The sequence below is a fragment of the Schistocerca cancellata genome, chromosome 9 (assembly GCF_023864275.1).
Source record: "Schistocerca cancellata isolate TAMUIC-IGC-003103 chromosome 9, iqSchCanc2.1, whole genome shotgun sequence".
Lineage (NCBI taxonomy): Eukaryota > Metazoa > Arthropoda > Insecta > Orthoptera > Acrididae > Schistocerca > Schistocerca cancellata.
Window position 1 is genome coordinate 314,576,184 of NC_064634.1, and position 27,995 is coordinate 314,604,178.

Below are 27,995 nucleotides of genomic sequence, written 5' to 3' on the forward strand. Positions count from 1 at the left end.
AGTCAAAACAAAATGTTCTGCCTGCACAAAAATCATTATGCGGCAGGGTGGCATTTTTCTCACGATTCCTCCAAGCTGACATCTGTAAGTAGTGGTTATCAGCTGCTGTAGTAGCCTTTGGATAGGGACAACGAGGCAAGTCATTGACAGTTCCTATATCTCTGTACCTCCTCTATATCCGAACAATACTGTTTTGGTTCACTTTGAGACATCTTGAAACTTGCTTCGATGAGAGACCTTCCTGACACAACATAATGTGGACACAATCAAACTTGACAATTGACCTTCTAGATGTGGCGGAACTACAGATGACACAAGTAGTGTACTTCTTCCCTCATGTTACGACGAACTGAGTGACAGTCTTACCCACTCTGTCACACAGGCACTGTGAGTGCACAGTTATTTACTTTTTTGTGTGGGATGAGCGACACCTATGAGGAATCTGAGGGACTGCAATATTGAAGCAATATACACATTCAGCATCAGTGTTCAGGAGAGCTTGTAACTGAGGTGATGCAACACTTTTTTAATGGGTGTACATTGAACCACTACATGTAAGAGACCTAGTTCAAACCTCACAAAGAATTTGTGCCAATGAACAAACTTAAGTCTGTGAGTGGACAAGTCGAAATGGTCCCCTTGACCCTCCATTTCCAACAGTACTTTTTTTATTGGTCAGTGCTGCTTGGCAAAATGATGAGTTATCACATTACAGTTCAACATAGAACGTCAAGTGTGGGAATATATGAGTTAATGATTTTAATATCTCATTAGTTTACTGTTACAGAAAAGATTTAAAACCTGGATTGTTTCAACTTGTACATGGAATTTATTCAGTTAGCTTTGCATTAAAATCTCTATAATTTTACCTGACAGAGAAACATTGTCTTTCCAAAATTCAGAGTTTCTCCAGACAATTATTGCAACCCTGCAAAAGTCCTTTTACAGAGTTCCAAGGACCAATATTATGTGAAGAATCTAGAAATATACTTGAGCCTTGTACATCTCTCTCCTGTAGTGATCACAGGTTAAGATTAAACCAATTACTGTGCATACACAGTCATTCAAGCAGTCATATTTACCACAATCGGTATGTAAATGGATGGTAAGATACCCTAATACGAAATACAATGCTGGGTACCTTCTGCAGGCACTTCAAAGTGGTTTTCAGAGTGTGGATATCTATGTAGATGTAGCATAGCTTTCAGTTTTCTTTTATCTTCCCTGGGTGATAAGCCAATATCAATCACAGATTATATTGCAGCAAGTGAGAAGGCTGCTTCTTTAGTGCAAGACATTAACATTTTCATAGGACATGATATTTTCAGTGACAATTTTTTTGGTTATGGCCAAAACAGCGCAACTAACAAGGTGAAAGAGACTCGAGGACTCACTGTCTGCAGACGAAGGGGGGGGGGGGGGGTTTGGAGATTTTTAAAGGAAGATTGTTAAAAGATCCTTCAACTTTAGACCTCCATCAACAGAGATTGAAAATTATTTAATAAACACATGTACACAAAATTATATGAATACAGAATGGGAAAACATCAAATACTGTATAAATAAAGCAACAGGTGATGCTGTTGGAAAGCAATCTAAATGGCAAAGGAAAAATGTGCTTAAATTTTGAATGAAGAAACTGAAGAAATAATGAAAAGAAAAACAGAGCGCATACAAGTTGTTTCTGCAATCTCCCAATGAACAAACAAGAGGAAACTACAGACCCATGAGAAATAAAATGAACCCACTAGCAAATCTCTACCAGAGGTACAACATGATGTATATGGCAGGCAGGGTTTCATTATTAAGACACTTAAATATATCTGGGAAGATACAGCATGGATAACTGTAATAAATCAGGAAGAATGGACGGAACACTTCACAAATCTATGGTATAATCCAATGGCAAGTAGTCATCATGAAAATATAGACTAACTGATTGTGTCAACACAAATTTAATTACCTGGCAACTGATGGAAGATGTAATTAAATACAAAAGTGCAAGAAATACACAGGTCCTCATGGGTTTAATATGGAACTGATTAAATATATTAGATTATTGCTTAAATTAAGAATTTTATATCTGCCCAATACCTGCTGGCTAAACACAAAAATTCCAGAAAACTGGTTTACAGCAAAAGCCTTGTCGCTATATATGTCTTTAAATATGTCTGCTTGTGCCTGTATATGTGTGGATGGATATGTGTGTGGGTGCGAGTGTGTACCCGTCCTTTTTTCCCCCTAAGGTAAGTCTTTCCGCTCCCGGGACTGGAATGACTCCTTACCCTCTCCCTTAAAACCCACATCCTTTCGTCTTTCCCTCTCCTTCCCTCTTTCCTGATGAGGCAACAGTTTGTTGCGAAAGCTTGAATTTTGTGTGTATGTTTGTGTTCGTTTGTGTGTCTGTCGACCTGCCAGCACTTTGATTTGGTAAGTCACATCATCTTTGTTTTTAGATATATTTTTCCTTCGTGGAATGTTTCCTTCTATTATATATATATATATATATATATATATATATATATATATATATATATATATATATATATATATATAAAAACAAAGATGATGTGACTTACCAAATGAAAGTGCTGGCAGGTCGACAGACACACAAACGAACACAAATATACACACAAAATCCAAGCTTTCGCAACAAACTGTTGCCTCATCAGGAAAGAGGGAAGGAGGGGGAAAGACGAAAGGATGTGGGTTTTAAGGGAGAGGGTAAGGAGTCATTCCAGTCCCGGGAGCGGAAAGACTTACCTTAGGGGGAAAAAAGGACGGGTATACACTCGCACACACACACATATCCATCCACACATATACAGACGCAAGCAGACATATTTAAATATGTAAATATATATTTAAATATGTCTGCTTGTGTCTGTATATGTGTGGATGGATATGTGTGTGTGTGTGCGAGTGTATACCCGTCCTTTTTTCCCCCTAAGGTAAGTCTTTCCGCTCCCGGGACTGGAATGACTCCTTACCCTCTCCCTTAAAACCCACATCCTTTCGTCTTTCCCTCTCCTTCCCTCTTTCCTGATGAGGCAACAGTTTGTTGCGAAAGCTTGGATTTTGTGTGTATATTTGTGTTCGTTTGTGTGTCTGTCGACCTGCCAGCACTTTCATTTGGTAAGTCACATCATCTTTGTTTTTAGGTATATATATATGGATATGGGTTTTAAGGGAGAGGGTAAGGAGTCATTCCAATCCCGGGAGCGTCTTTCCGCTCCCGGGATTGGAATGACTCCTTACCCTCTCCCTTAAAACCCATATCCTTTTGTCTTTCCTTCTCCTTCCCTCTTTCCTGACGAGGCAACCGTTGGTTGCAAAAGCTAGATTTTGTGTGTATGTTTGTGTTTGTTTGTGTGTCTATCGACCTGCCAGTGCTTTTGTTTGGTAAGTCTCATCATCTTTCTTTTTAAATATATTTTTCCCACGTGGAATGTTTCCCTCTATTATATTCATATCATCTTTGTTTTTAGGTATATATATATATATATATATATATATATATATATATATATATATATATATAAAGGGGAGGCACAGCAAAACCCCAAATTTTAGAAGTGCCAGTATGTTAAACACTGCCTACGAAATATATTCAGGCATGTTTAACAACAGGTTAAAGATTATTACAAAAGTGCTACTTCTAGAACAACAAAACATCTTGAACATCTTGATAAGAGGTAGGTTATGTGGTGATAATGAAGGCTACTGTTAAGTGCTGATGAAATGATATTAACAGCAAATTCTGAGGATGACCTACTAAAATCAAACTGGAAAGGATAGTAATTTTAAGACTGCAGTAAATATAATCAAAACAATAGCATTCCATGGGAAACACACAGCATGAAACAAAATTGTAAATGAAGAACCGATTTTTGGAACAAGTTCAGTAGCTTTATTATCTGGGGAACTAAATGTCTTACTGAAGAGAACGGTGCAGATAATAAATCACAGAGATATCAAGTATGTACGTAAACTGAACATTTAAAATCCATGGAGACATACAGAAATGAAATTCTAGAAGGTGATGGCCGCTCTTGTTCTACTGTCTGGCAGTGCATGAAAATAAAATATTCTAATGATGTTCTGGCAGCTGAAATGAAATTTTTACAAGCAGTCAAAGGTTGAACTAAGTTGGACAGGATTTCAAATGAAAGCATCAGACAAGGGTTGAACATTTTGCAGTACATCCAAAATAGAAGAAAGTAAACAAAATTGGAAGGAACATTTGGAATGAACGAAAGAAACTAGGATGGATATGTACATTTGGTGTTCCCATGAAATATTTTTTTTTATGACTCTTGTGGGATGCGCATTTGGCTTAAAACAATTTTTCCCATATAAATTCAAGCATTGTACTGATTCACAAACAGTTTCAAAATATTATAGCCAGAACAACAACCATGTTAATCTCTGCATTCACGAAATGATAGCACCTCAAGGACTCAATAAAAAACTGTTTGCTGAAAGTAATGAACTTTTCAAAACATTTCTTAAATATTTACACACATCTTTACAAGAAGTATCACTGCTGATGCTTTGCCACTCATTACATAAAACAGCTTTATAGGTTATTTAAATAGCTGCATTTCATACATTTTCTTTAGTTTCATTGTTGAAACGTAAATCTGTAGCTATATGTTAAGTGCTTCAGAACCTTGAAAATATATATAATTTTAATAATTTTCTAAAAATGTAACATTTACATTTCATCCTCCACGTTTCAGAATGGTTCACTTTATACATATTCATAAAGTGTTAAATGATCAACCATAATGAGGCTGTAGATAATGAGGTCATTAGAGATGGAACACAAGTTCGGAATGAACAAAGATGTGGAAAGGATTTGTCTAATGTGATTTAAGGAAACTACTTAACTCTAAACCAGGATAACTGGAGAGGAATTTGAATCCAACTACTTTCAAACGTGAGTCAAAAACCTTAACCACTGTGTCATCTTTCTTAGGTTTGACAGAATTGGTTGTTTCATTGTATACAAACACTGTGCAAATCCCAAAGCATCAACAATGAGGGGGAATCACTCTTCTTACAGAAAGATTATGGGGTCTCTATGATGCAACAGTATGGAGAAGGGTAAAAATAAAGCAGCTTCCTATCAATTTGTCTGACTGTACAAGTAACTACAATAACAACAAAGAGGCAACAGCAATGGAAAATGGTAACTACTGTAACTTTCTTCCAGTAATAACTGTTATATGATTACTTCTTTTTTTGGTGAGGGAGGCAAGGGGGAGGGGCAGAGGTGAATGGGGAGGAGGCTGGGGAGAGGGAGGGGCAAACATTGATATCACTGAAACACTTAATTCCCAATAACTGATACTGATTTCGCCTCCCCCCTCCCCCCACACATGCGCGCGCGTGCGCGCACACACACCCGCGCACGTGGGAGGGGGGGGAGAGGGGGGGGGGAGAGAGAGAGAGAGAGAGAGAGAGAGAGAGAGAGAGAGAGAGAGAGAGAGAGATTATTCTTGTGAATAAGTAATTAATACAATTATTATTAATAAATTCTCTCTTATGGTTTTAGTAGTAGTAGTAGTAGTAGTAGAGTGATCATAAAATTAAGGTTGTACAAATAAATTTGTGTGAGGAAAAGAATGCTTCATTAAAAATAAAAATTTCTTGCTCTTAACCCTTACACTGGAGATCTATGTGGTGTACGTTGAAAGATCAGCAAGTCTATTATTATTGCAATATAGTTCTTAATCATTATTACATGCTTAAATTGAGAAAGTTTGGCACATGTTAGCATGCAGATTTGTGGTATCTCAAGTACTGTTGACCATGAAAACAGAGCTACGATTAAGAGTGAATTAACAATATGATTGTTAGCATCCACAGAAACCAAGAGTTCTTCCAATATAAGTACTGTGAAATTTGGGTTACTTTCCATCAGCCAGATGAAAACACTAGTTGAGAGGTGGCTTTTCTGGTCAAGGCAGAAACAAGTAATTTGCTTTGAGTTCTTTTGTAATATTACTTACTCTGGGCTCACAGCACTACTAGTAAAACCAAAACTTATAGTTCTGGTATTAACATAATGTTCCTGTCAATGGACAATACAGCTGTCAATACCACACACAAGAAGCTAAAATATAAGAAATAAAAGGACACAAATGCAAAATTGATGCACTCAGAATGGTCGGCTCTATCTTTCACATTTTAAGCTTAAATGACACAGTGGTAAACAAGTAATAACATGCAAGTTGTGTTCTGAAATTATTTAAGCTTCTTTTAAATTTCAAACAAAATATACAAACAAAAATGATTTTTTATTTATCATTGGCTTTCTATAATTTTAATATATATCTTTCAAGACAATGATCACATGCTCAAAACGTGAGATACTGTTGGATGCTTATAAAACAGCATAAAACTCATAAAAACAACTTTCTTTACAATAATCACTCATGGCTCTATCTTTTTAATCACTGTGTAATATGTAGCAATACAGTTATACACGAATTAATTATACAATAAAGTTTACAATAAAAAAGATTTGACTTTTATTCTCATCTGAGTTCTAATTCTGACATCTTCACATTACAGTGATGTGTAAGACATTGCAATGTGTGACAGTCAAAAAGGTTTTAGCACTACTCACACTCTGTAACATTTTTTGGTTTTAAAATATTACAAACTCTTGTTGTACAAAATCTGGTTACTTTAATGCAGTTTTTTTGGACATGTAACAATGAGAAATCGTTAAGCACTTTATCTGTCGTCTTTTCTTGGTGAATTCTATAGAAAACAACAAAATCTATTTGCAATATTTTTCATGAAAGAAGATTAAGTAAGAACTTTCATTTAATCAAAAAGCATACTCAGTTTGTTGAATGTAAATATCAATAGTCCATTCTTAGTAAATAACCAAATGGATTTTTCAGTGAAGAACTGAAATGACACCAACAGTATTAAAGGGAAAATTTACAACTGTTGATAAACATAACCATAAGATAACAATAAAACTTTAATGGAAGCATAGATGACTGTACATTTTTGATTTGTTATGCTTTTGAATAAAATAAACATTTACATCTAACACAAATGTTTAAATAACTGTACAAGCTTTTACTTTTAATGACTATCCATACAGCTGCCTTCCCAATTGAGTGATTCAAAATAATGAGAAGACAAACAGTCTTAACCAGGAAATATCCAAAAAATGATGTTCCCCTGGTCTCAAAAAATATTAGACTTCAGCAGCTAAAATACTGAAAATTGTGTAAATGATTTTATCATAAATCCTATCTATTCCTTTTTATTAAAAAGGAACTGCATCACATGTTCGTATAAAACAATATGTTCTATGAAGAGCTCATGAATTACAAAGCTTAATACTTTACATTGTTCCGGAGATTCTCAGAGGATGAGTTTTTTGAATTTGACTGACAAACATGTTCAATAGAAATAACTCATAATTACTTCGAGTCACAGTTGTCTCACAACACGTAATTACAACACTTCACATGCATAATATGTTGACGAATGTGGAAGCACTGTATGATAAAACATCACAACCACACTACGATACGGCACACAAGCAATAAATCATTTCCACCAATATCTGCCTAAAATATTTGTTTTGAATGGAAATCTACAATCATGATGAGAGAATTATATTACGATATTTAATATCTTACTGTTTATTTGATCTTTTTCTAGATAGTGTCGCACAGATAATAAGACATAAGTGACATTATCACAGATTACACCACATTACATGTTTTTTTAATTATGTAACATTCCTCATTCTCAATTCAACATACAGTGCCAAATAAATCAAAGGCAGTATACTATATCACATTAGCTCATGGATCAAGAAGTGTATTCATGTAACTTGATTCTTTGTAACAATTATCGAAACTGTCTTCTTTGGTAATGAAATTTTACTACTGCATTATGGTTTGCAATTTTAAAACACTGCATCTTTACATCAGCAGAATTTTAGCTGAATATATAGCATATTCCCAACATACTTTCTGAAAAGCAACCAACACAAAGACAAATAATTATTAGCTTTAGTCTATAGTCACACTTTTGCCTCTATGTCAGTAGACAAAATAAAACTGCGACTGTAGACAAAAGAAAATAATTCATTCTGAATATCTGTTGGTTGGAAAAAAATATATATTTTGCAAGTCTTATGTTTCATAATTATTGTGTGAAACATAGAGCTATGTAATTAGTAAAACTGACAGCCACAAGAGCTACTCAATAACACACTGGAAAATTATGTTTCTAAAACACTATTAAATTAGTCAAATAATGCGAAGTCCAGGATGGAAAAAAAAAAAAAAAAAAAAACAAGATTACAAAAAAGACAGACTGCTGTTCATCTTGTAGCTGAAACGTCGAGTTGCAGACAGCCAAACTGAAAAGACTGCTGTACACTTATGCCTTTGACCAAAATGCCTCCTCCTAAACTTGAAAACACATACGCATTTGCTCAAGTGCACCCCCCCCCCCCCCCCCGTCCCCTCACACACACAGACACACACACACACACACACACACACACACACACACACACACACACACACACACCACTGTCTCTAGTTCTGTCTCAGTGGCCAGAGACAATGGTCATAAGGGGGTGTGAGTTTTGTCTGTGTCAATGTTTTCTGATTTAGAAGAAGGCCTTTTTTGACTGAAAGCTCAGTGTTTAGAACTCTTTTCGTTGTGCCTGCCGATGACTCAATGTCTCCCGTATAAAGTGAGTAGCATCTATTCTTTCCATAATATTACAGTTAAATTAGTGGTATTCTGTGTCTCTAATGCAGATAGAAAAAGTTATGTCGAATACTGAAGGTCATTTAAATCAAAACAACAGGAAAGACATATTGCTTTACCAGAAAAGCAAAAGATTTACATTTATCTTGATTTGGAAAGAGCCAAAGACAATGGAACAAGGCAAGACAAAAAACAAACAAAGGAGCTAGAAGAGGCTAAAACAGAAGTGGAAAAAATAATGGGCATTTTTAAGAAACAGTTAGTTCACTCCACATAATTTTGTTACTGTTTCCTTGAATGTGTAAAGTTAATCTATAATTCTTTCCAAATGCAAAGAAATCTCAAAGAAAGTGCTTTGTATCTATAAGTGAGCTGACACAAAAAGTCCTTCAGCAATGTTTTATCAAATTTTCTTCAATTCTGGCAATAGGGCATTTCTTTCTACAGCTACGAAGTGAAATTATCTTTTCTATGCAATGAGTGACATACTCGCTATTTCAATATTAATTAGCTCCTGAGATTCAAGAGTGTAGCAAACAAAGTAGTCAGGTGGATGTTGCAGTAAAACTACATAAATTATATTTAAATAGAGGTGAAAATTGCTGAAAAATTAGGAATTAGTAGTAAAGATAAGACACAAAACAGTCTCAAATCATATAGTACTGTACAGAATAAAGATGATAAGAATTCAAATGCTGCTCACATCTGAAATTAATGAAGACTGCAGCTATAGGTTCAAGCAATTTTATGCTGTAAGCTAACAAGAATTAGCTCACTTACTGCTGCACTGTTGTAAGGTATTTAAAAATCTTGTGTTTTGTAACTTATTAAGCAGTGTTTAATGATTTAATAATGGAATCAGAAGCAGTAAATTGTGCGAACAAATCCTAACAACTTCAGTGTAATTAGATGGTTCTGCAAAAACTGTCACAGTCATGTAAACATATAAAGAACTAAAATGTGTTCCCTACTAAAATCAAGAATAATGTACACTATAACACAGTTATTCTTATCTTTAAAGCACATCCTTCTTCACTGCATGTAATTTATGCTTCAGGCTTTCCTTCCTGTTTGCTAGGTAACCTGAAATAATAAACTTGTGACATTCCCTCGCAGAAAGGTATAAATCCTCCACAAGACAACCTGAATAATTTTTCACAGTTCACTGCAGTTTGTATCAAACAGAAAATGTGTACTTGCTATCTCTTATTAAAAATGCTCTCAGCTCTTTTCATCACATTTTAATTGAGTTTCCCTTTGTTAACAAACTTATACATGGGATCTTCTCAATAATGAAACCAAACAGCCTAATATTCTAATGACACACACTGAAAAATAATTAAAAGTGCATATGATTTTCATTATTTTCTCTATCTGTTACAGGCAATGTCACAGAAATGTGAAGACATTTGAAGATGAATTCTGAACTTTGCCTAACTGTTCCAATCTCTCTCTAAACAAATTTTAAAAATTGTAAAGATGACAATTCTTACCAAGTGACCCTAGAACAAAGGATTTCGCAGATATATTTACCTTGGGTGGCAGTTTTACTTATACACTAAAAATATGGAACTGTCAAACTGACAATTCCCACAACTTTACAAAACATCAAAGATGTTATTGAAGCAACAACCCAATCTAATCCCAAATGTGTTGACCAGACAAAATACTTTTGTTTACACCAAAATAAAAAATGTTGTGAATAATTATACAGTTTTTACCCAAGTTCCACCTAACAATACTGTGTTGACCTCTTACTATCAGTTTCAAAGCAGTTACACAACAAAACTGTGTCTGAATGCTCAAATATAGGGAACCATCTAAATAAACTTGTAATGCTAATTAACAATTCTCATTTCTGCATGATGTTACACTAAGAAAATAACAGGAAGCCTTAATTACAATAACCTGGTCTGAAAATAATAGCCTATTCCATCTTTGAAATATTCTAGTACTGGCCTTAAGAATGCCCTGTTCTTGTGCAATACTTTCAATGCCCTGTAATTGAATTAATAAGTGCATGCAATTGCTTTACAATTTGCTCTAGTTTTCTATATTACTTTGCCATACTATGGCGAAAATATTATGTCAGTACTGTACAAGACTTTATGATAAACCCTTGACAATATTAACTTTCTTCACAAAGCAATGTATTCTGTAAATGGTAAATTTCTACTACGGATAAAATATTCAGGTATTTGAACTTCTCCAATGAAGAAGACAGAAAAATTACTTGGAAAACAAACTACCTGCCAGCCATGTTACAACTATTAGAAAACTCCAGTCTGTTGCTTACATAGACCAGCCAGTTGCAATTGGGTGGGGAGAAGAAGGTGAATATTGTGAGAATACCACCACAAAATTAAAATGCACTTCTGGAAGTGAAAAAGAATTATCCTCTATTGACAACATGTGAATTCTGAACAAGCACACCAAACACAGATCAATTAAAAACATAGAGTTACTTTTTCATAATGAATTGTACATGAAGTACAACAAAGTATTTCCATATTTCGGCGATTCATGTTCCCTGAATTTTCCCTTAACTATTACACTGAATTTAGTGAGGAAAAGTATGCCATTTTTCATTATAAGAATTCAAATATACAAGAGAGCCAGAAAATTACAGAAGACTTCTTGTCCATTGTCATATAATCTTTTTCAAAGCTTAATTATATAAACTGGAAACATTATTTTGAAAATGTAATTTATGAAATGTATGCAATAAATGAAAGTATATATTTTTTACAGAAAAAGTCTATCCAGCAAACTGTTTTGTTAGTGCCACACTATCTTCCCAGTTTTTGTGAAATTGAGATATAACTCCACCTGGACAAATGGGACAGGTGCAATGTTCTCATGAATAACTAGCATCAGTAAGAAAAAGAGGGCATGCATTTTAAGTAGCTACATTAAAAAAAACTGTACACAAACTACATAGCTCTTCCGCAAATAAAAGTGACAATCAAATGAACAGAATGATAAGGGAATTATATGAAATAATCTGAGCAAACACATGGCTGTTAGGAAATGAACCTTATGCTTATGATCACATCTTTTAGAAGGTCAACCACAATATCTTTTGGCAGGTATTGCAACTGTGGCAAAGATACAGCCACAACTCATAGCTGATTACGAACGATGTCACCCCACCCCCACTAAAAAAAAAAGTCTCCCAAATACGAAGCTCAAGGATATGATCATGCTGTAGGGATAGAAACACATACGTTTTGATATATGCATAAAACAATAGACACACAAAATTTGAATTTACTTATTCTCTCAGAAAATTAATACAATGACTGGATTTTTGAGCTTTCTGTAAAATTGTTGATCCCAAGACAACCAACAATAGCTAAAAATTGTAGTAAGCACCAAAATCTATTTAAAAATTATGTACTTTATTTACTTATGTACATCTTTACATGGCAGATGAGGACAGCATATGTCTTGCTGAGTGAATTTATGCCACAAAGTGGCTATGTGAATGACTACATATGAAAAACATTCAAATATTAGCATGTGTCAATCACTGTATGTTACTTCAATGATTACATTTCATTTCAGAAGACAGAAAAAATTATGATAAGCTATGTGTCATGGAAAATGATACAATAAATAAAACTTAAAGAGCTCTGCAAATATACTACCTTTGCACAAGATATCATCACACATTGGTAATACAAAGTGATAAAATGTTGGTAACTAACTTAGTGACATTTGAATATTTTTACATCAACTTCAGCACACCCACTGGCAATAAAAAGGCTTTTAGAAATTTTGCATTATTGTTACAACATCCTGTTGACTTTTACGAGCAACAACTTTCTGTCACCGCTACACCAGTTTAAGGTTTTCATCATAGTGTTACTGGGTGTTCAATGATATTTCTTTTTGATTATGCTTCATATAACTATTTTAATCCACCTTCAAGTACTCTGCAGGTATGCATCAAACCCTACAGCTTTCTCACATTACAGGAAGATACTTTAATGCAAAGCTTTAAAAACAGTCAACGTTGAACAAATAAAGTGGAGAATTGAGTAAGTTTCAATACAACATGGGCCTAAATCTACATCAATATTATGTTGTCCAATAAGAAAACCATTTTTGGGAAACATTAAGGGGGAAATTAACATTAATTTTTTTTCTAAAAAAGATTATTACAATCTCCAGTTACATACTTTTCCTTGCCACCTCTCTCTGCTGAACAACTGAAGCTTCTTTCCCCAATACAATGCATCTGCATTATGTTAACTTCATTGTTACTTTCAAATATGACATATAACCGCGTAAATTTCGATTCACATGCAATTCAGGATTCCATTTGTACAACTGAACAATACAAATTAATACTAATTTCATAAAAAAGAGGAGACTTAATCATAGTACCATAACTGGAAGTAATGGTATACCAGAATCTCTCATAAGCTGTTTACATGCATATGTTGCACAAATTCTTTCAAGCACAATAAAAGATTTCCTCTGGTTTACCTTAGACGTAAAGGAAAGGGAGGAAGAAAAAGGTAAACAGGAAGTCTATATAATAATACAAGATACAAATTCTGTTTATTTTTGACTTAGAATACTGCATACCAGATATGGTGGTTCAGTATCTTCCACAATTTTAGGCTAATTCTAAAGTCCCATAATGTGTCAATACACTTAATCAGCATGTGACAGAGAAATTCTTACTGAACAGTACCGTTTAATTCACAGAATTAAAAAATTATAGAAGCCGCTATACTTCTTCAGTTTTGCAAGCGCTTGTGAGTCTATTACTGGAACAAATGGAATGTTACACTGCTTTTATAATAATTGACACAATGAAACTTAGGACAACCACACTGTCGGTATCGTACAAATACATCTGTATAATTATCTATCAAACAAATGCGCTGTAAACTGAATGCGCAATTGGAATAAGAGAACATTACAAGCTATGCAGTCTGTATAATCAAAATGCTCAGTAGCTTTCAATAGCCAAGGCTACTGCCCAGTAATTAAATAAACACAAGTAATAAAATAGTCTCATAACCAATTTCCAAAGAGTAAAACTGGCAGAGCACGGGGAAACCGTCAATGCTTCTTATTATAAGAAATACGAGACTGTCAGTCAAATTCTTAACTACATCCAACACCTGAGCTTGCATTTCTCTGAATTCATACCACTGCCATTTTTTGCTCATTAAATTATTTACCTGTGCTGGCTGTTAACAGCCAATTGGCACAGGGCAAAGGTGGGTACTTAAATGGGTGGCAGATAGGAGCTTAGGTGGATTTATGAATGATCAAGGGAAATGATCAAGCATATGCTAAAGACTTCCAGGTGGGAATGATGTTGAACTATTGCTATGTGCAAGGCTCAACATGCTACCTGAAAGACTTTCTTCATCAGGATAGGCTTCCTTTGGAGCCTCTGCTATTGCCAGAGCACTGTAAATTAAAAATAAATAAATTAGTTAATAGTATCACAAGCTGTTGTATTACCAATGGAGGAGAATTAAAGGCTTTCAGAACCAATGAACATATTGGACAGTTATTATACTAATGTTCACCTGAATCCAAGTCGAGCAGACTCTTCATCAAACTGTTCCAGTTCCCTCTCATGTCGTTCATGCAACAGCCTAATCCTTTCATCTCTTTCTTGCTCAAACTGTCTAGTTTCCACGTCCATCTAAAAAGAAGACACAGAGTTATTATCCCATTTCCTACTAAACTTATTTCTGACCAGTTTACATGATGTATTGTACAGATATGTCTGTCTTGTTTCCAATGTTACAAACACGACCTGTCGTAGCAATGCATCATAGGAAAGCGATGAAAAATTAATTTCAGTGTTGAAGTTACAAACCTTTTGCTCAAGTAAAGCTCGTCGTACGGACACACGGTCTTCCAGTTCCTTTCGTTCTCTATTTCGTTGCGCCTCTGCTTGCATTTTATTCTTTGACTGGTAGGCCATTAGGATTTCCAGCTCATAGTGTAGACGCTCTTTCAAATGGTGGCATTCCACCTCCTGAGACTCATCAAGACGAATCTGCAGCAAACCAATTACATCACTGGGTAAGTATATTGCCAAAACACTGATATGTTGGGAAAATATCCAACATTATGAATTGTATAATAAAACTGCACAAACTGCTACCTTTAATTAAAATTTGATTAACACGTGCATGTGTACCAATATGCGCACGCACACTAAAATAAGTCCTCGCCATTAAGACACAAAATATATACTACATTGTGTTTAAATACCTAACTGTTAAGTATGCCCACACATAAACAGCAGATGAAGAGCAACAGACAAATTTCAACAAAGTCAATTTCCACAGCTGAAACTTTTAGCTTAGTTAAAAATATAAGATGAAAATGTTGTAAGTACTTTACTTCTGGAGAAGAAAATATTTGCTACTGCCAATACTCACTGAAGGAATAACAAAAATATTATGAACCATACAAAATTATATCGTTTCAGAGTCATACTAAATCTCAATGGCCTGTATTCATCATCACAGATAAGCAATATTATTAAAATGATAGAGTGCTACTCACCACATGGAAGTGTTATGCCAAGATGTACCTAGGCTTTTCTGGACGGGCTGGATTTAAGCCGTCAATAATGAGTATAGTCAAGTTTTAATGCTGACAAGGAACCCTCGATAGTGAGATTGCAAAAGGCTGATGATGTTTATGGTATTCGACACCCCCACATATTTACTACCATGCAGCCTAATATTGGTTACTAATAGCAACAGGTTGTGTTTTGTTTTGTTTTAGGTACAAAAACAACTAGGTTCATATGCACCCATGTCAGAACTGTAGAATGTGAAGACAAAGAGTGGCGTTAAAAGAGATTACATGTTAATCCCAATTGACGGAAGAGAAAACAGGGACACGAAGAAAGGTCTACAAAGTATGCCACAGAGAAACAGAGGTCCTTAACTAAAGATTGAATGCCCTTCACCATATTGCTAAAACAGATAAAAAGTAAAACATGGTTGACAGCCGGCGCGTCGTTTGCTAAAATGGCCGGTAACTCACATGGCAAGCACAGCTGAGAACATAAGTGGGTAAAAAAAGGCATGTCATCAGGAAATGGCAGAACATCAAAGGTTGAGGGCAATGAGCACAAGTAGTCGGGTCAGCAGCAGCATCAGAGACCTCATTTCCTGTCAGACCGATGTGGCGAGGAACCCCAGGGTGTATACGGGGACAAGGAAAAAAAATTCCCGGATTATTCCCGGATATCCCGTTTAAAAAATATGGTTTTTCCCGGGCGAAAATACACTTTTTCTGTGCTAAGTGACAGTAGGTTTTCCGTAGATTTTCCCTTGGAACTGCGAAACTTATCAATCCTTTGAATGGTTAACATTTTATACGGGGGGGGGGGGGGGGGGGGGGGGGGGTTTAAGACGGGGCAGAAAAGTTTTGGAGAGACTTTTAATTTAAAAAAAACAAAAAAAAAAAAAACAAAACACAGCGCGTTAGTTTCCGGAGCGTTGAAACCGAGGTTGCGATGTCCTTTTGTAAGCGAGTCATATCTCAAGCCACGAGATCTCGCCAGCCGATGACAGCCGCGAACAAGCAAGAGGAAAAGCTAACGGTTTACATTAATGTACACAGTACCGTATATGTACAAGAAAAGCTAAGCTTTCGCATATAATTTTGGTCTCTAAGATTAACACGCTACAACACAAGCTAAGTTTTCACATGCAATACCGTTTTTTTTTTTTTTTTTTTTTTGCGTGTGTTATACTTTAAGATACATCACACAAATGTGCCAGTAAATTTAAAATTCTGACATAAATGTCTCGGCTCGAAATTCTTGTAAGTGGCTGGTCCTCAAACTGTTCAGTTTCGAATGCTCTGTGATTTAGATATCCATCCCACTTTCTCACACGTAACATAATTCATCTTGCGTAAAAAGAAATTTACTTTGAAATAACACTTTTCTAACCACCGTTCGCAATACTATCGGGAGACTGTTAGAAATAGGTTCGATTTACCAGTTGCCAGAGAGCGCCAGAAAAACAGGCACTATTGTGCGTGTGCAACTGTATTGGTGTAGGAAGCCCGCATGTTCGTGTGTATTAAGCTTGTCAGTGTGGTTTTTGGGATGTAAATTTTCTTGGAGTACCAGTACTCTGCGATCTCATTTTTGGTTCTTTATTATGGCATAATGCCATATATGGCAGAAGATGATAACGTGCACTTGAAATTAGCTTCGCTTGGAACTAGGCAATACTGTAGAATGAAACACTTCGTTTCAAATAAAATAACTGCCTCAGTGGAAAGATTAATAAAGCCGAATTTCTTTAGCAAACTTGCAAAATTAACTTCACTGTTCTGCAAGGCGATTAATGCTTGACTGCTACAAACTTGGAAATAAAATAAAATCAGAAAACTGAAATTAATAATATATTTTTGCTCTCCGTAATTATGTGAATGTATTTTAATTCACTTGATAACTTCGGGCCACAGAAATCCGTTTTGTTTTCATTTTATGTGGGAGCTGTACACGAAGAGAAGCAGCGAATTCACTTAACGTAAACACGGGTCACGTGGAGAACCCCCTCCCCACTACAACTCTGTGCAAGCGTGAATCTGGCAGCTATGGCGCGGGAGAAAAATTTTTCTCGTTTGCATCTGGCTGCTTGCTGCTATTACCGATACAGCTAACAGCCAAACTTCAAGTAGCGGGAGAAGGTACTGCTTACACGCGAGTCAAATGCACATGCGCAACAGACCGCTGGCTATTGGTCAAACGAATCTTATGTGAACAGTTGTGACGTCATGCTCATAGCAAGCCGTTTATTGTTACGAAGAATTACAGTCTGCCCCCTACGGCCTTTGACATATTTTTGCTATTTGCAGACGCTTGTGCGCGCACGGTGTTTTGTTGTTGTAAATTGCACATTTCCTTTGCCACTAAAGTTTTATTTTTTTCCCTCTCGTTTATATTTTCTTGCTGCAGTATCATTCTCCAGTAGCAGGATACAATAACATTCTTTGCTAGAGTATCAATTCTGCAGTCAAAATTACAAAAATTTAACTGAAAGCTAAAACAATGAAAAATTCCCGGAATTCCAAAAAATTCCCGGGTTTTTCCTGGTTTTCTCCCGGATGAAAAAATTCCCGGGTTTTTCCCGGATTTCCCGGGTCGTAGACACCCTGAACCCACATAAACATCACAAGACTGATCACGTGGCAGCTTTCCTTGACCTACAGCACTAAGAGATGGACAGTGTACAGCACACAGAGGTTTTGAAGGGCATTGAGAGAGCGAGCAGATGATGGAACTGAAAATCCTGTCACTGGATCTACTGTGTGGCCTGATACAGGGTGAAGAGCTCTGCTGTAAATACTCAGCAGTGTTCTGGAAGCCGATATCGAAAAACATAGGTGCCACTGACGAAGGTACACCTAACACTACGGTCAGTCCGAGAACTATCAGCGTACACAAATGTACAATTGCAGAGTTCTGTGCTGTGGCCAGATGGAAGAACATAGGTTTCCAACTAGTCAACAACTTGTGAGCAACCAGCTAAGGCACTTTTGTATTCACCCTGCCTCCTGGACAGCCCGCTCATCGAGATACATGGGACAATCTTGGTAGGAGGCGGTACGGTCGCCATTGCAGTTGATACAGTGGGGAAAAGGAGGCAGACAATTGCCCTCATGAGCATCCTTACCACAGGTTACTCATTTGGCCGGGTGTCGACAGGATTCTCGAGTGTGGTACCCGTGGGCACGAAGGATGCATCTAATTTTTCATCACCCAATAAACTACAATGACACCCTGATCAGAGAGGTATGTTTGGATTTGTGGCTCAGTGAAGGCATTGAGCAGACATCACAGGAAGAATTCAGCATTTGATGGGCCTCAACACAATGAGGATAGCCATACAGGAACGAAGCTGCAAGCAGTTGTTGCGCTTGAGAATCAGAAGTAGTCTCCAAAAGCAAAGTGCCTTTTCATAAGCGAGGGCAGAATTTCACAGGGCCAGCAATTAGATCAACACCTTTCTGAATAACTAATGGATTTACCATTGCGAAGGGTTGACTGTCTTCAGTACGAGAAACAATGAAGCGCTGTGGTGCAGCAGGAAGGGTCTTTGAATCATTTGCCTCATTTCGTTTATGTTTGGTAGACAATGATGGCAAAAAAGACCTCCTGAGCACCTGACAGAAGGGCCAACTGGCAATTTAGGAAGGTAGCTGCTGAGGCAATCACCCCTCCCTGAGAATGGCCTTTATCAGGGGTGTGTGCGAAACTTACATGTCAACCAGGGGCTGAGAATTACGCGTTACCCAGTCACCTGTTACGCGTCAGACGCATGGGCCGGCCTTCAGGAGTGAACAGGGAGTAAGAAGAAAGTGAGGAACCTCAAACACTGGAGCAAAGGAAGGAGGAAGGATAGGAGAAGGAGAATGGAAAAAAAAAGAAAGAAGGAACGAAAGACAGTGGAGAGACTGTTGTGATATCAGGGACTGAATATGCAGAACACACTTCCAACAACATCCCAGACATTTTCCCCAACGTAGGGAAAAGAGAATAGCTAGGGGATAGAATTCAGCATGGAAGGCAAAAGATGCTGCAAAGGCTGGGGTCCCATGGTAGCCAAGCATGAAACGCATGTGAAAGAAACCCTGGAAGTTAGAGGTACCAAGAGAGTTGTAAATGTTGGTAGGTGCCACCACAACTAACTTCTGCCGTCGAATATATGTGGCGCTACACAGGAATGCTTTGCAAGCACAAAGATAAATACTGGCGCCAAAACCTCTGCGTCAGTAAATAAATTAAAAGAAAAGGTAGAAGAATGTAAACATTATGCCACGTATTCTTTCGTGTTTGCTGCTATCTCAATTAAATCCTGTCTGCCTAATAAACTATGAAACTAGAGTGAAACAACACAAAATGCAGAAGAATATACATATCATGTCATGTTTATATCCGTATTATTCTTATGCTGAATGATGATACAGTCAGAAATGAAGCACAGCAACTGACTAGATTTTTAAATCTAAGATGACTAATTTGTGTGCAGAATGTAATGTACTAAAGAGGCGTCTGCAAAGATTTACAAACGGAGAAAAATTTTCACTAATCTCTCGTTCAGAACATCTTCTATCATATTCATTCTATTATTTGGTTCTTGTTGATCATTATCAAAGAAAGCAGCAGTGTAAGTAACAACAAATAGTGGTATCTTGCCATTGTTTCGCTTATGAGAGCGGCGACAGGTCGTAACCACTCATTGTCAGAATGCGTCAATCAACGCATGACGCATTAAAATAATGCAATTCAGCTTAGAGTGACGTGAACACCTATAACAAAGAGAACGGCACTTATCAGGCCAAAGCAAAATAAGCAATCGATTCAAACCAGACGAATCATGTGAAAAAGGAAGGGTCCCCGTACAAATAAGGACGGAGCGCCTGACACACAGCAATGGCTACTTGGTAAAGCTTAACTGTTAAGCTTTTGCTCGATTTGGAGGTGCGGTCTAAAACTTTTCTCTTCCCTTTAATTTCGAGTCTCATTTTTCAGGTGCGGCTTAGATTCGAGTGCAGCTTAGATTCGAGTAAATACGGTATTCTTGTGTGCACGATTTTGCAAGGGCAGTAAGGAATATTTATGTCACAGCAAGCAAGAGTGGGAAAATGGGCATAAGAGAACTAGAACTATGCCATGGGCACTGCTTTTGGCCAACAGATGGTCAAAACAACTTGCCATGACTTGATTCCTGGTTTGTGTATAAAAATCGTACTCTTTTAAAGCAAACTATCCCTCCTGAAAAGTGAATGACATTGCAACTCATACCACCTGAAACCAATGGTCAAATTCAGCCTCTGGATGCTTGTTTTTTCTGTGCCTATAAAACATATTATTGCAGTATCTGCAGCTGTGCCTTAAAGGACAACCAGTTTCATGGTAATGTCCATGATAGACTGTTTCCAAGTCGTCACATTCCATCAGCTCTCATCACTCAGTTACACCAATATGATTCTATACGCATTATTTTAAGAGTGGATACCTAGTTGAACACCTTGTATCGTTTTTAACTCCCAAGGAGTACACCTGTGATCTTGGTGGTCCAAGCCTTTGTAAACACTGTGGCACGCATTTTTCATTTGGTGTTCATGGTGCAAGTTAACGAGTTGTTTCGAACATTTCTTGAATGCTGACGACGTCAATTTTGTGAAGTGTAATACATATAATACATATGTCCCATAGAAGGTTGATCTTTGCACCAAAGGGACACTCATTTTCTGTCACCCTCCAGATGTACATGATGAGTCATTAGCATAAAATATTTTTCCTGTCACAATTGTTGACACAACATTTTCACATGAGCCTTACTAAAAGATTGAAGATGCGATCTCACACTTAAAGGGTTCCTTGTAAGATACACCCAGGCTAATCATTAGACAGTGGTAAGGCATGCTAGCTCTTCATCATTGTTCATTAGTCTCTGGTGTGATGATGTTCCTGCCGGTCAGACATGAGAAATATTATCAGATTTGGAGGGACGATAGTAAACCAAAAGGGCTGTTTCACTCTGAAACAGAAAATGTAGATTTTTTAACTTGGAATTTAAACCAGTACGTCCATGAAACACAAGATGCAACCCTGATTTCCCATAAATGGTTGGAAATCCTTTGTTGGGATTCCAGACCAATTTGGCCAAGGGTTTTGGAGTCGACTGGACAACAGCATGCAAAACAGTGAACAACATTATGGATCAGATAGTTTTGGAAGCTCACAACTGGATTTGATCCCTGTCTGAAGTGCAGGAAATTAACACAGGTAAGCTAGAATGGCAAAAAATATTTTAAATGCCAACTGTTATACAGACTCCAAATTGCAACCAAATAGATGCTAGAAAACCAGCATTACATAGTGATGAACACACAAATCGTGGAAATTATGCCTTCTGTTAATGTGCAGGCCATTGTAGATGCTGGTGAGAAATTTACTAGTTAAAGTGCAGAATGGCCTGACAGCATGCACATGCTACAATATGGAGATGTAACCCAATTAGAAATACAGGGCTATTACAAATGATTGAAGCGATTTCATAAATTCACTGTAGCTTCATTCATTGACATATGGTCACGACACACTACAGATACGTAGGAAAACTCATAAAGTTTTGTTCGGCTGAAGCCGCACTTCAGGTTTCTGCTGTCAGAGCGCTCGAGAGCGCAGTGAGACAAAATGGCGACAGGAGCCGAGAAAGCGTATGTCGTGCTTGAAATGCACTCACATCAGTCAGTAATAACAGTGAAACGACACTTCAGGACAAGTTCAACAAAGATCCACCAACTGCCAACTCCATTTGGCGATGGTATGCGCAGTTTAAAGCTTCTGGATGCCTCTGTAAGGGGAAATCAATGGGTCAGCCTGCAGTGAGCAAAGAAACGGTTGAATGCGTGCGGGCAAGTTTCACGCGTAGCCCGCGGAAAATTGGCTCATGCCAGAACTGGAGACCGACAGCGCCGACTTCATCTTTCAACAGGATGGTGCTCCACCGCACTTCCATCACGATGTTCGGCATTTCTTAAACAGGAGATTGGAAAACCGATGGATCGGTCGTGGTGGAGATCATGATCAGCAATGCATGTCATGGCCTCCACACTCTCCCGACTTAACCCCATGCGATTTCTTTCTGTGGAGTTATGTGAAAGATTCAGTGTTTAAACCTCCTCTGCCAAGAAACGTGCCAGAACTGCGAGCTCGCATCAACGATGCTTTCGAACTCATTGATGGGAACATGCTGCGCCGAGTGTGGGAGGAACTTTATTATCAGCTTGATGTCTGCCGAATCACTAAAGGGGCACATGTCGAACGTTTGTGAATGCCTAAAAAAAGTTTTTGAGTTTTTGTATGTGTGTGCAAAGCATTGTGAAAATATCTCAAATAATAAAGTTATTACAGAGCTGTGAAATCGCTTCCATCATTTGTAATAACCCTGTATAATTTCAGGCTACAATGGGGATGTTTACTTGCTGACTTGGCAATTCATGGTATGGAATATCTCCTTGCTTGATCACTCCACTTTTTGCCCTTGGGTTGTATTTGCCCTGTATTTGCCAGCAGGAAATACTGATCAGTGTTAATTCAATTTACTGGACACCAGAGGGAGAGCAATAATGGAGAGGAGCCCTTGGTTAACTGAAGCAATGATTCCTGAATATTGACAAATGTATAAAACGTTTTAGTGTGTGTCCCCAACCTAATATTAGCATGGGCTGTACTGCACAAAATCTCTAAGCACCCGAAATACCACTTTCAGTGGAGGACAGGAAATATGCTGCTACTGAAGAAGAAGAAGAAGAAGAAGAAGGTGAGATTCCTGATGAAGACAAGCCTGCCAACAGACAGCTGGAGAGCAGTGGAAACAAGGTTTGTGGTGAACAGAAGCGGCTGCAAGTGCTCAGATTTACTTAGCTGTAATAAGCAACATGTAAGTAATGTAATTATAAGTAATAGTTGTTTAATTACAAGAGAGCAACAACAATGAACAACTTGCATTTTTATTTCTTTCTTTCAGATAATAAAGAAATGAACATGCTAATACAAAACATTTAAGAATACAATATTTGAGTAGATTTGTCCTCTGCTGCTTTTTATATCTTTTTCTTTTCATTCTCTATTTGAAGATTCTGTAATTGCAGTTGTTTCACAATACAAGTCTCTGACATTGTGATAAAGGTAAGTTTTTTGTTTCTTCAGTTTCATACGCTGTATGGGCTTTCATATGTGGAATATGTGTTGAGGTTGTCGATTTTGATGTCCCAGGAGCAACAACTGGGCACATACCTGTGTATGACATTACCCTCTGATTTTCATTTCTATCATGTCTTAACATCAATAGAAATAGCTCCTGGAACCTTTCTAAAAACAGGATTACCTTTCTGGGAGAGCAAAGCCAGTAAGTCCTGTTCCCTATCTGTAAGTGTAACCAGTTTATTTCCTGTTTCTTCCAGATCAGTTGTCCCTTTTATTTGACTTTTCATATTAATGAAGAACTTATTAAGCAGTGCAACACTGTACTGTGAGCCAGCTTAGTGGTAGTATTCTTGTGCAATAGTATTCCATGCATTCTTCTTTTCTGACATTACTCTCAGTATTCTAGATTTTTATAACACAATCGTCCTCACATACACAGTGCTTTGTCAGCTGTAGTCTTGTCGTCATCTTCACTTTCACTGGAAGACATGTTGATAATTGGCTCTTAAACCAGCATGACCTACACCTCATGATCCTCTCTACATGCAACTAAAGTAAAATGGACGGAGAGGATAGGGGTTGAGGTAGGGTTGGAGGGCAGAAACAGAATATCTGTGATTTGTTGCGAACAGGCGAACGCTGACTCACAGCGAAAAACAAGACGTGTCTTTGCCCTTGGGTTGTATTTGCCCTTCAGAATCTAGATGACTGAACAGGACACATCTACCTACACTTATCTTCTATGAGGGTTGGAACTTAAATTGTGGCAACTATTTATTCACAACTGATACAAAAGAGTTACATGTTTGCATCTGTTACTGTCCTTCAAAGTAGTCACCAGTGTTGTGTAGAACCCCTTGCCAGCGATGTGAAAGGTGTAGTATACCATTAACAGAGCCTGTTCTGTTGATGGTGCAAATGGAGCGGTCTACTGCCTGTCGAATCTCTGTAACAGTACTGAAGCAAATGCCACGAAGTGGTTCCATCATCTTTGGAATCAAATCAAAGTCACAAGGACTTAAGTCCAGGGAGTATGGTGGATGGTACAGCATTTCCCAGTCCCATAGACAGAACAGAGCAGCCACAGATTGCGCTGCATGCACCTGTGCATTGTTGTGCAAAATGATGGGTGGGTTGCGCAGAAAGTGTCGCCACTTCTTTGCAGAACTGGTCGCAGGTGATGCTCCATAAATGAACAGTAGTACTGTGCACTGACGGTCTGCATTAGTGCAAACATGTAACTCTTTTGTATCAGTTGTGAATAAATAGTCGCCACTATTCAAGTTCCAACCCTCGCATTATTCATTTCACAAACAGTCTGCACTAAATCTTGGCTCTATAGACTACTAGTAGATGCTATTTTTATTCACATCACTCATTACTTCATTCCTCCGGGATACCTTGGGGAAAGTTACAAAGGAGAGGTAGGTCATTCAGATTCAAAGATGAGAGGGATCCACCCGTTGTGAAGAATAGGAGAAACCAAACTGAAGGGGAAGTCATCAGAGGGAGGAAGAGGTCAAAGACCTTACACTGGCAAGCATTGTGCCAGCTTCATACCAGAGATCATGAGGACAGAACAAGAACTTAAGATCGATTAAAACACACAGAAATGAATAGTGTGATTATGAACTATAAGAAAAATGTGCCTTTTTGTGTGTGTGTGTGTGGGGGGGGGGGGGGGGGGGGGCAAAGAAGGGAGAAGAACAAAGTTGAAAAAATAAGAGCAAAACACAAAATAATGAGACATGTAGATAAATTTTTTAAAAATGTATAAAGAGAAGAGAAGAATGTGTGCTAACAGATGTCAAATCTAAGAGGATGCCACAATGCAAGGATGTCTTGGAGGACAAGTTCCCATCTCCAGACTTCAAGAGAGAGGATCAAAATAACCCAAGTGATGTAGCACGTACTCAGACCCCTTGGGTCATACTGAAGTGCATATTCAGTATCCCCAAGGTGGACAATTGTTCTATGCCCATTTAGCCTATTGCTGTAGTGTCACGTGCGGTATGGTCATTATTCAGGGATATGGCAGGAACTATCATCTGAAGCAAAATAGGTCTACTAAACATGAGCTCTAAAATACTCACCTTAAGAGCTAAACGCTGTTTTTCTGTACAAGAGATGTATTTTACATAGTGAAGATGAAAAAGTGATCTCAGTTCTTAAGGTATGACTCTTACAGCCCATGTTTACTGGGCTTCCTTCCTTCGAATGATCATTCCTGTCATATCCCTGGGTACTGACCATTCATCTTTGAATACACTGCATAAAAAGCTGTGCTCAACAAGATAATTTGCTTCACAAGTTATTTTGTCTTTGATATTGTAAGATTTACCAGTGGTGGGGCTGGAGTAAGTGGGTGCATGGGGCAGGTTTTACAGCTGGAATGACTGCACGGTAAGAATCTTCATGTTGGGGTAATGGTTTTGGGTTTTTTTATGGTTTGACTAAGCTGTTTTGGAGGTTACGAGGCCAATGGAAGGTGACACTGGATAGCATGGTGAGTGTATTGATAGAAAATAATTTAATTTAAGGCTTGCCTGGAGAAATTAATTGCCTTGGTGGAGTAATGTGCTGAGACATCTGAGATCTGGATTGCACTTTGTGACAAGGAGGATGCTTAGGAGTTTTTGGAAGCAAGAACTGTATTCGTCAGTTACCAAGAGGAACATACTGCTCAGGAGATGTTTATGAATAATACCTGTGGGGTAGCTATAGGAGAAAATTCTAAGAACAGTTGTTCTGTAGTTTTGAGGGATTCAGTGGTGAAGCAGATATGTTTACTGCTGTTGCACAGGCTTTAGGGAAGAGGGCTGTTCAATGTGGAGAAGGGGTGGCAGCCTTCAAAGTGTAGTTATTATTACATCATTAATATATGAAACAGTGATGATGTGTAGAGGAAAACTTAAAAAAATTCTTTGGGTAGAGGAGAAGTAGCAATATGAACATCAAGAGTTCAGGTGCCCAGAAAGCATTGAGCAAGCTTGCCCCCCCCCCCCCCCCCACCCCCCCCTTTTTTTAACGAAGCTGACAGCTGAAACAAGAAGGCACCTTGAATAGATGACATTCTCTAAGAATTATTCAAATCTTACAGGAAAGGACAGTGCCAAAACTGTCCCACCAGGTAGGCAGCATACAGGAAGCAGCAGATTTCTTTCAGACATCAATATGAATGGAATAACTCCAATTCCAAAGACAGGTGCGAATGAACCATTTGTTTAAGTCATGCTTACAAAATAGTGACACAAACTATACAGAAGAACAGAAAAACTAGTTGAAGCTGGTCTAAAGGAAAATGAGTTTCAGTTCTAGAGAGATGTAGGTATGCATGAGGCAATACTGACACTACACCTTAATTTAAAAAGGTAGATTGGACAAAGGCAAATTTATGTTTATATAGGGAGCAAAGGGTTATCTACAACTCACACAGAAACCAGACTGCAGTTCTGAAAGCCTAAAACATGAAAGGGAGGCAGTAATTGAGAAGGGAATGAGAGAGACTTGTAGTATATCTGCAGCATTATTCAAAAGATACATTGAGCAAGCAGGGATGATGAGCTGTACGGACATGGGAAGAACAGAGCCTTTTGATATGTCATGCCTCAAAATATGGGAAGAACAGAGGCTTCTGATACGCCATGCCTCAAAATAATGTTGAAAATTTAATGAGTGGACTGAATAAAAAAAGAAGGGCCAATTAATCAAATCATGGGGAAAAGAACTTTATGACCTCACTGAAAGACTGTACAACAATTTAAGGGAAAGACAGATTGCTACTTAGCGTAAAGGTGACACATTAAGTTGCAGACAGGCACAACTAATATTATTATTATAATTATTATTATCATCATTTGATGTCAGGGGCCCTCAACATCATGGTCATTAGCACCCTGATGAAAAGTGAGCATTCCAATCTCATAGGTGGGGACAAAGGCTGTCCCCAAATGTGGAGCAGTTTTTAATGTACTAAAGTCTGCTTCCCGTTCCAACCAACTTACGGATGAGGCCTGACAGTTCACAAAAGTTCACCTCCTGCAACACTAGAATCAGTATCTGTGAGGATGGTGGGCAGATCTCCATTGAGACTGAGGGCTGCTCTAATAGTACATAAGACACACATTGCCAAAATATGCTGAACTGAAAGTGGCACATAACAAACTTCACAGAGTGGTAGATCCTCCAATCGGATGGGGAAGCCATGTGTTAAAGGGCTATGTCCGATGCACAGTCTGATAAGCACAAACTCCTTCCAGCAGTGAGGCTGTCATGAAGTTCGCCATGTCCATGTGGTTGATTTGAGTGACCGCAGTTTGCTTTCTGCCACCTGCAACCATTCAGTCTCCCACTGACACATGATGTGTGGGTCAGAAAATGAGATGATGGCACGCAACAAAATGGGACACTGATGGACAGCACCATCCCAACATCCTTCCTTGGTGGCTTTGTCAGCCATGTTGTTTCCCTGTATTCCAATGTGGCCAGGTGC

At 37.8% G+C, this 27,995-nt stretch overlaps 1 protein-coding gene across 4 annotated transcripts in view; it reads right to left on the bottom strand.

Annotated features, from left to right (window-relative positions):
- Positions 1-12,148: 12,148 nt before the first annotated feature.
- Positions 12,149-27,995, bottom strand: part of LOC126100804 (serine/threonine-protein kinase Tao) — a 201,891-nt gene continuing 186,044 nt past the window's right edge. For all 4 annotated transcript variants that reach the window (XM_049911437.1, XM_049911436.1, XM_049911435.1 and 1 more), the window contains 3 exons: positions 14,621-14,803; positions 14,325-14,443; positions 12,149-14,202 (listed from right to left, as the gene is read on the bottom strand). In XM_049911437.1, the coding sequence (XP_049767394.1) occupies positions 14,082-14,202; positions 14,325-14,443; positions 14,621-14,803 (423 nt within the window). In that variant the 3' untranslated portion in view covers positions 12,149-14,081. The remainder of the gene's footprint in view (positions 14,203-14,324; positions 14,444-14,620; positions 14,804-27,995) is intronic.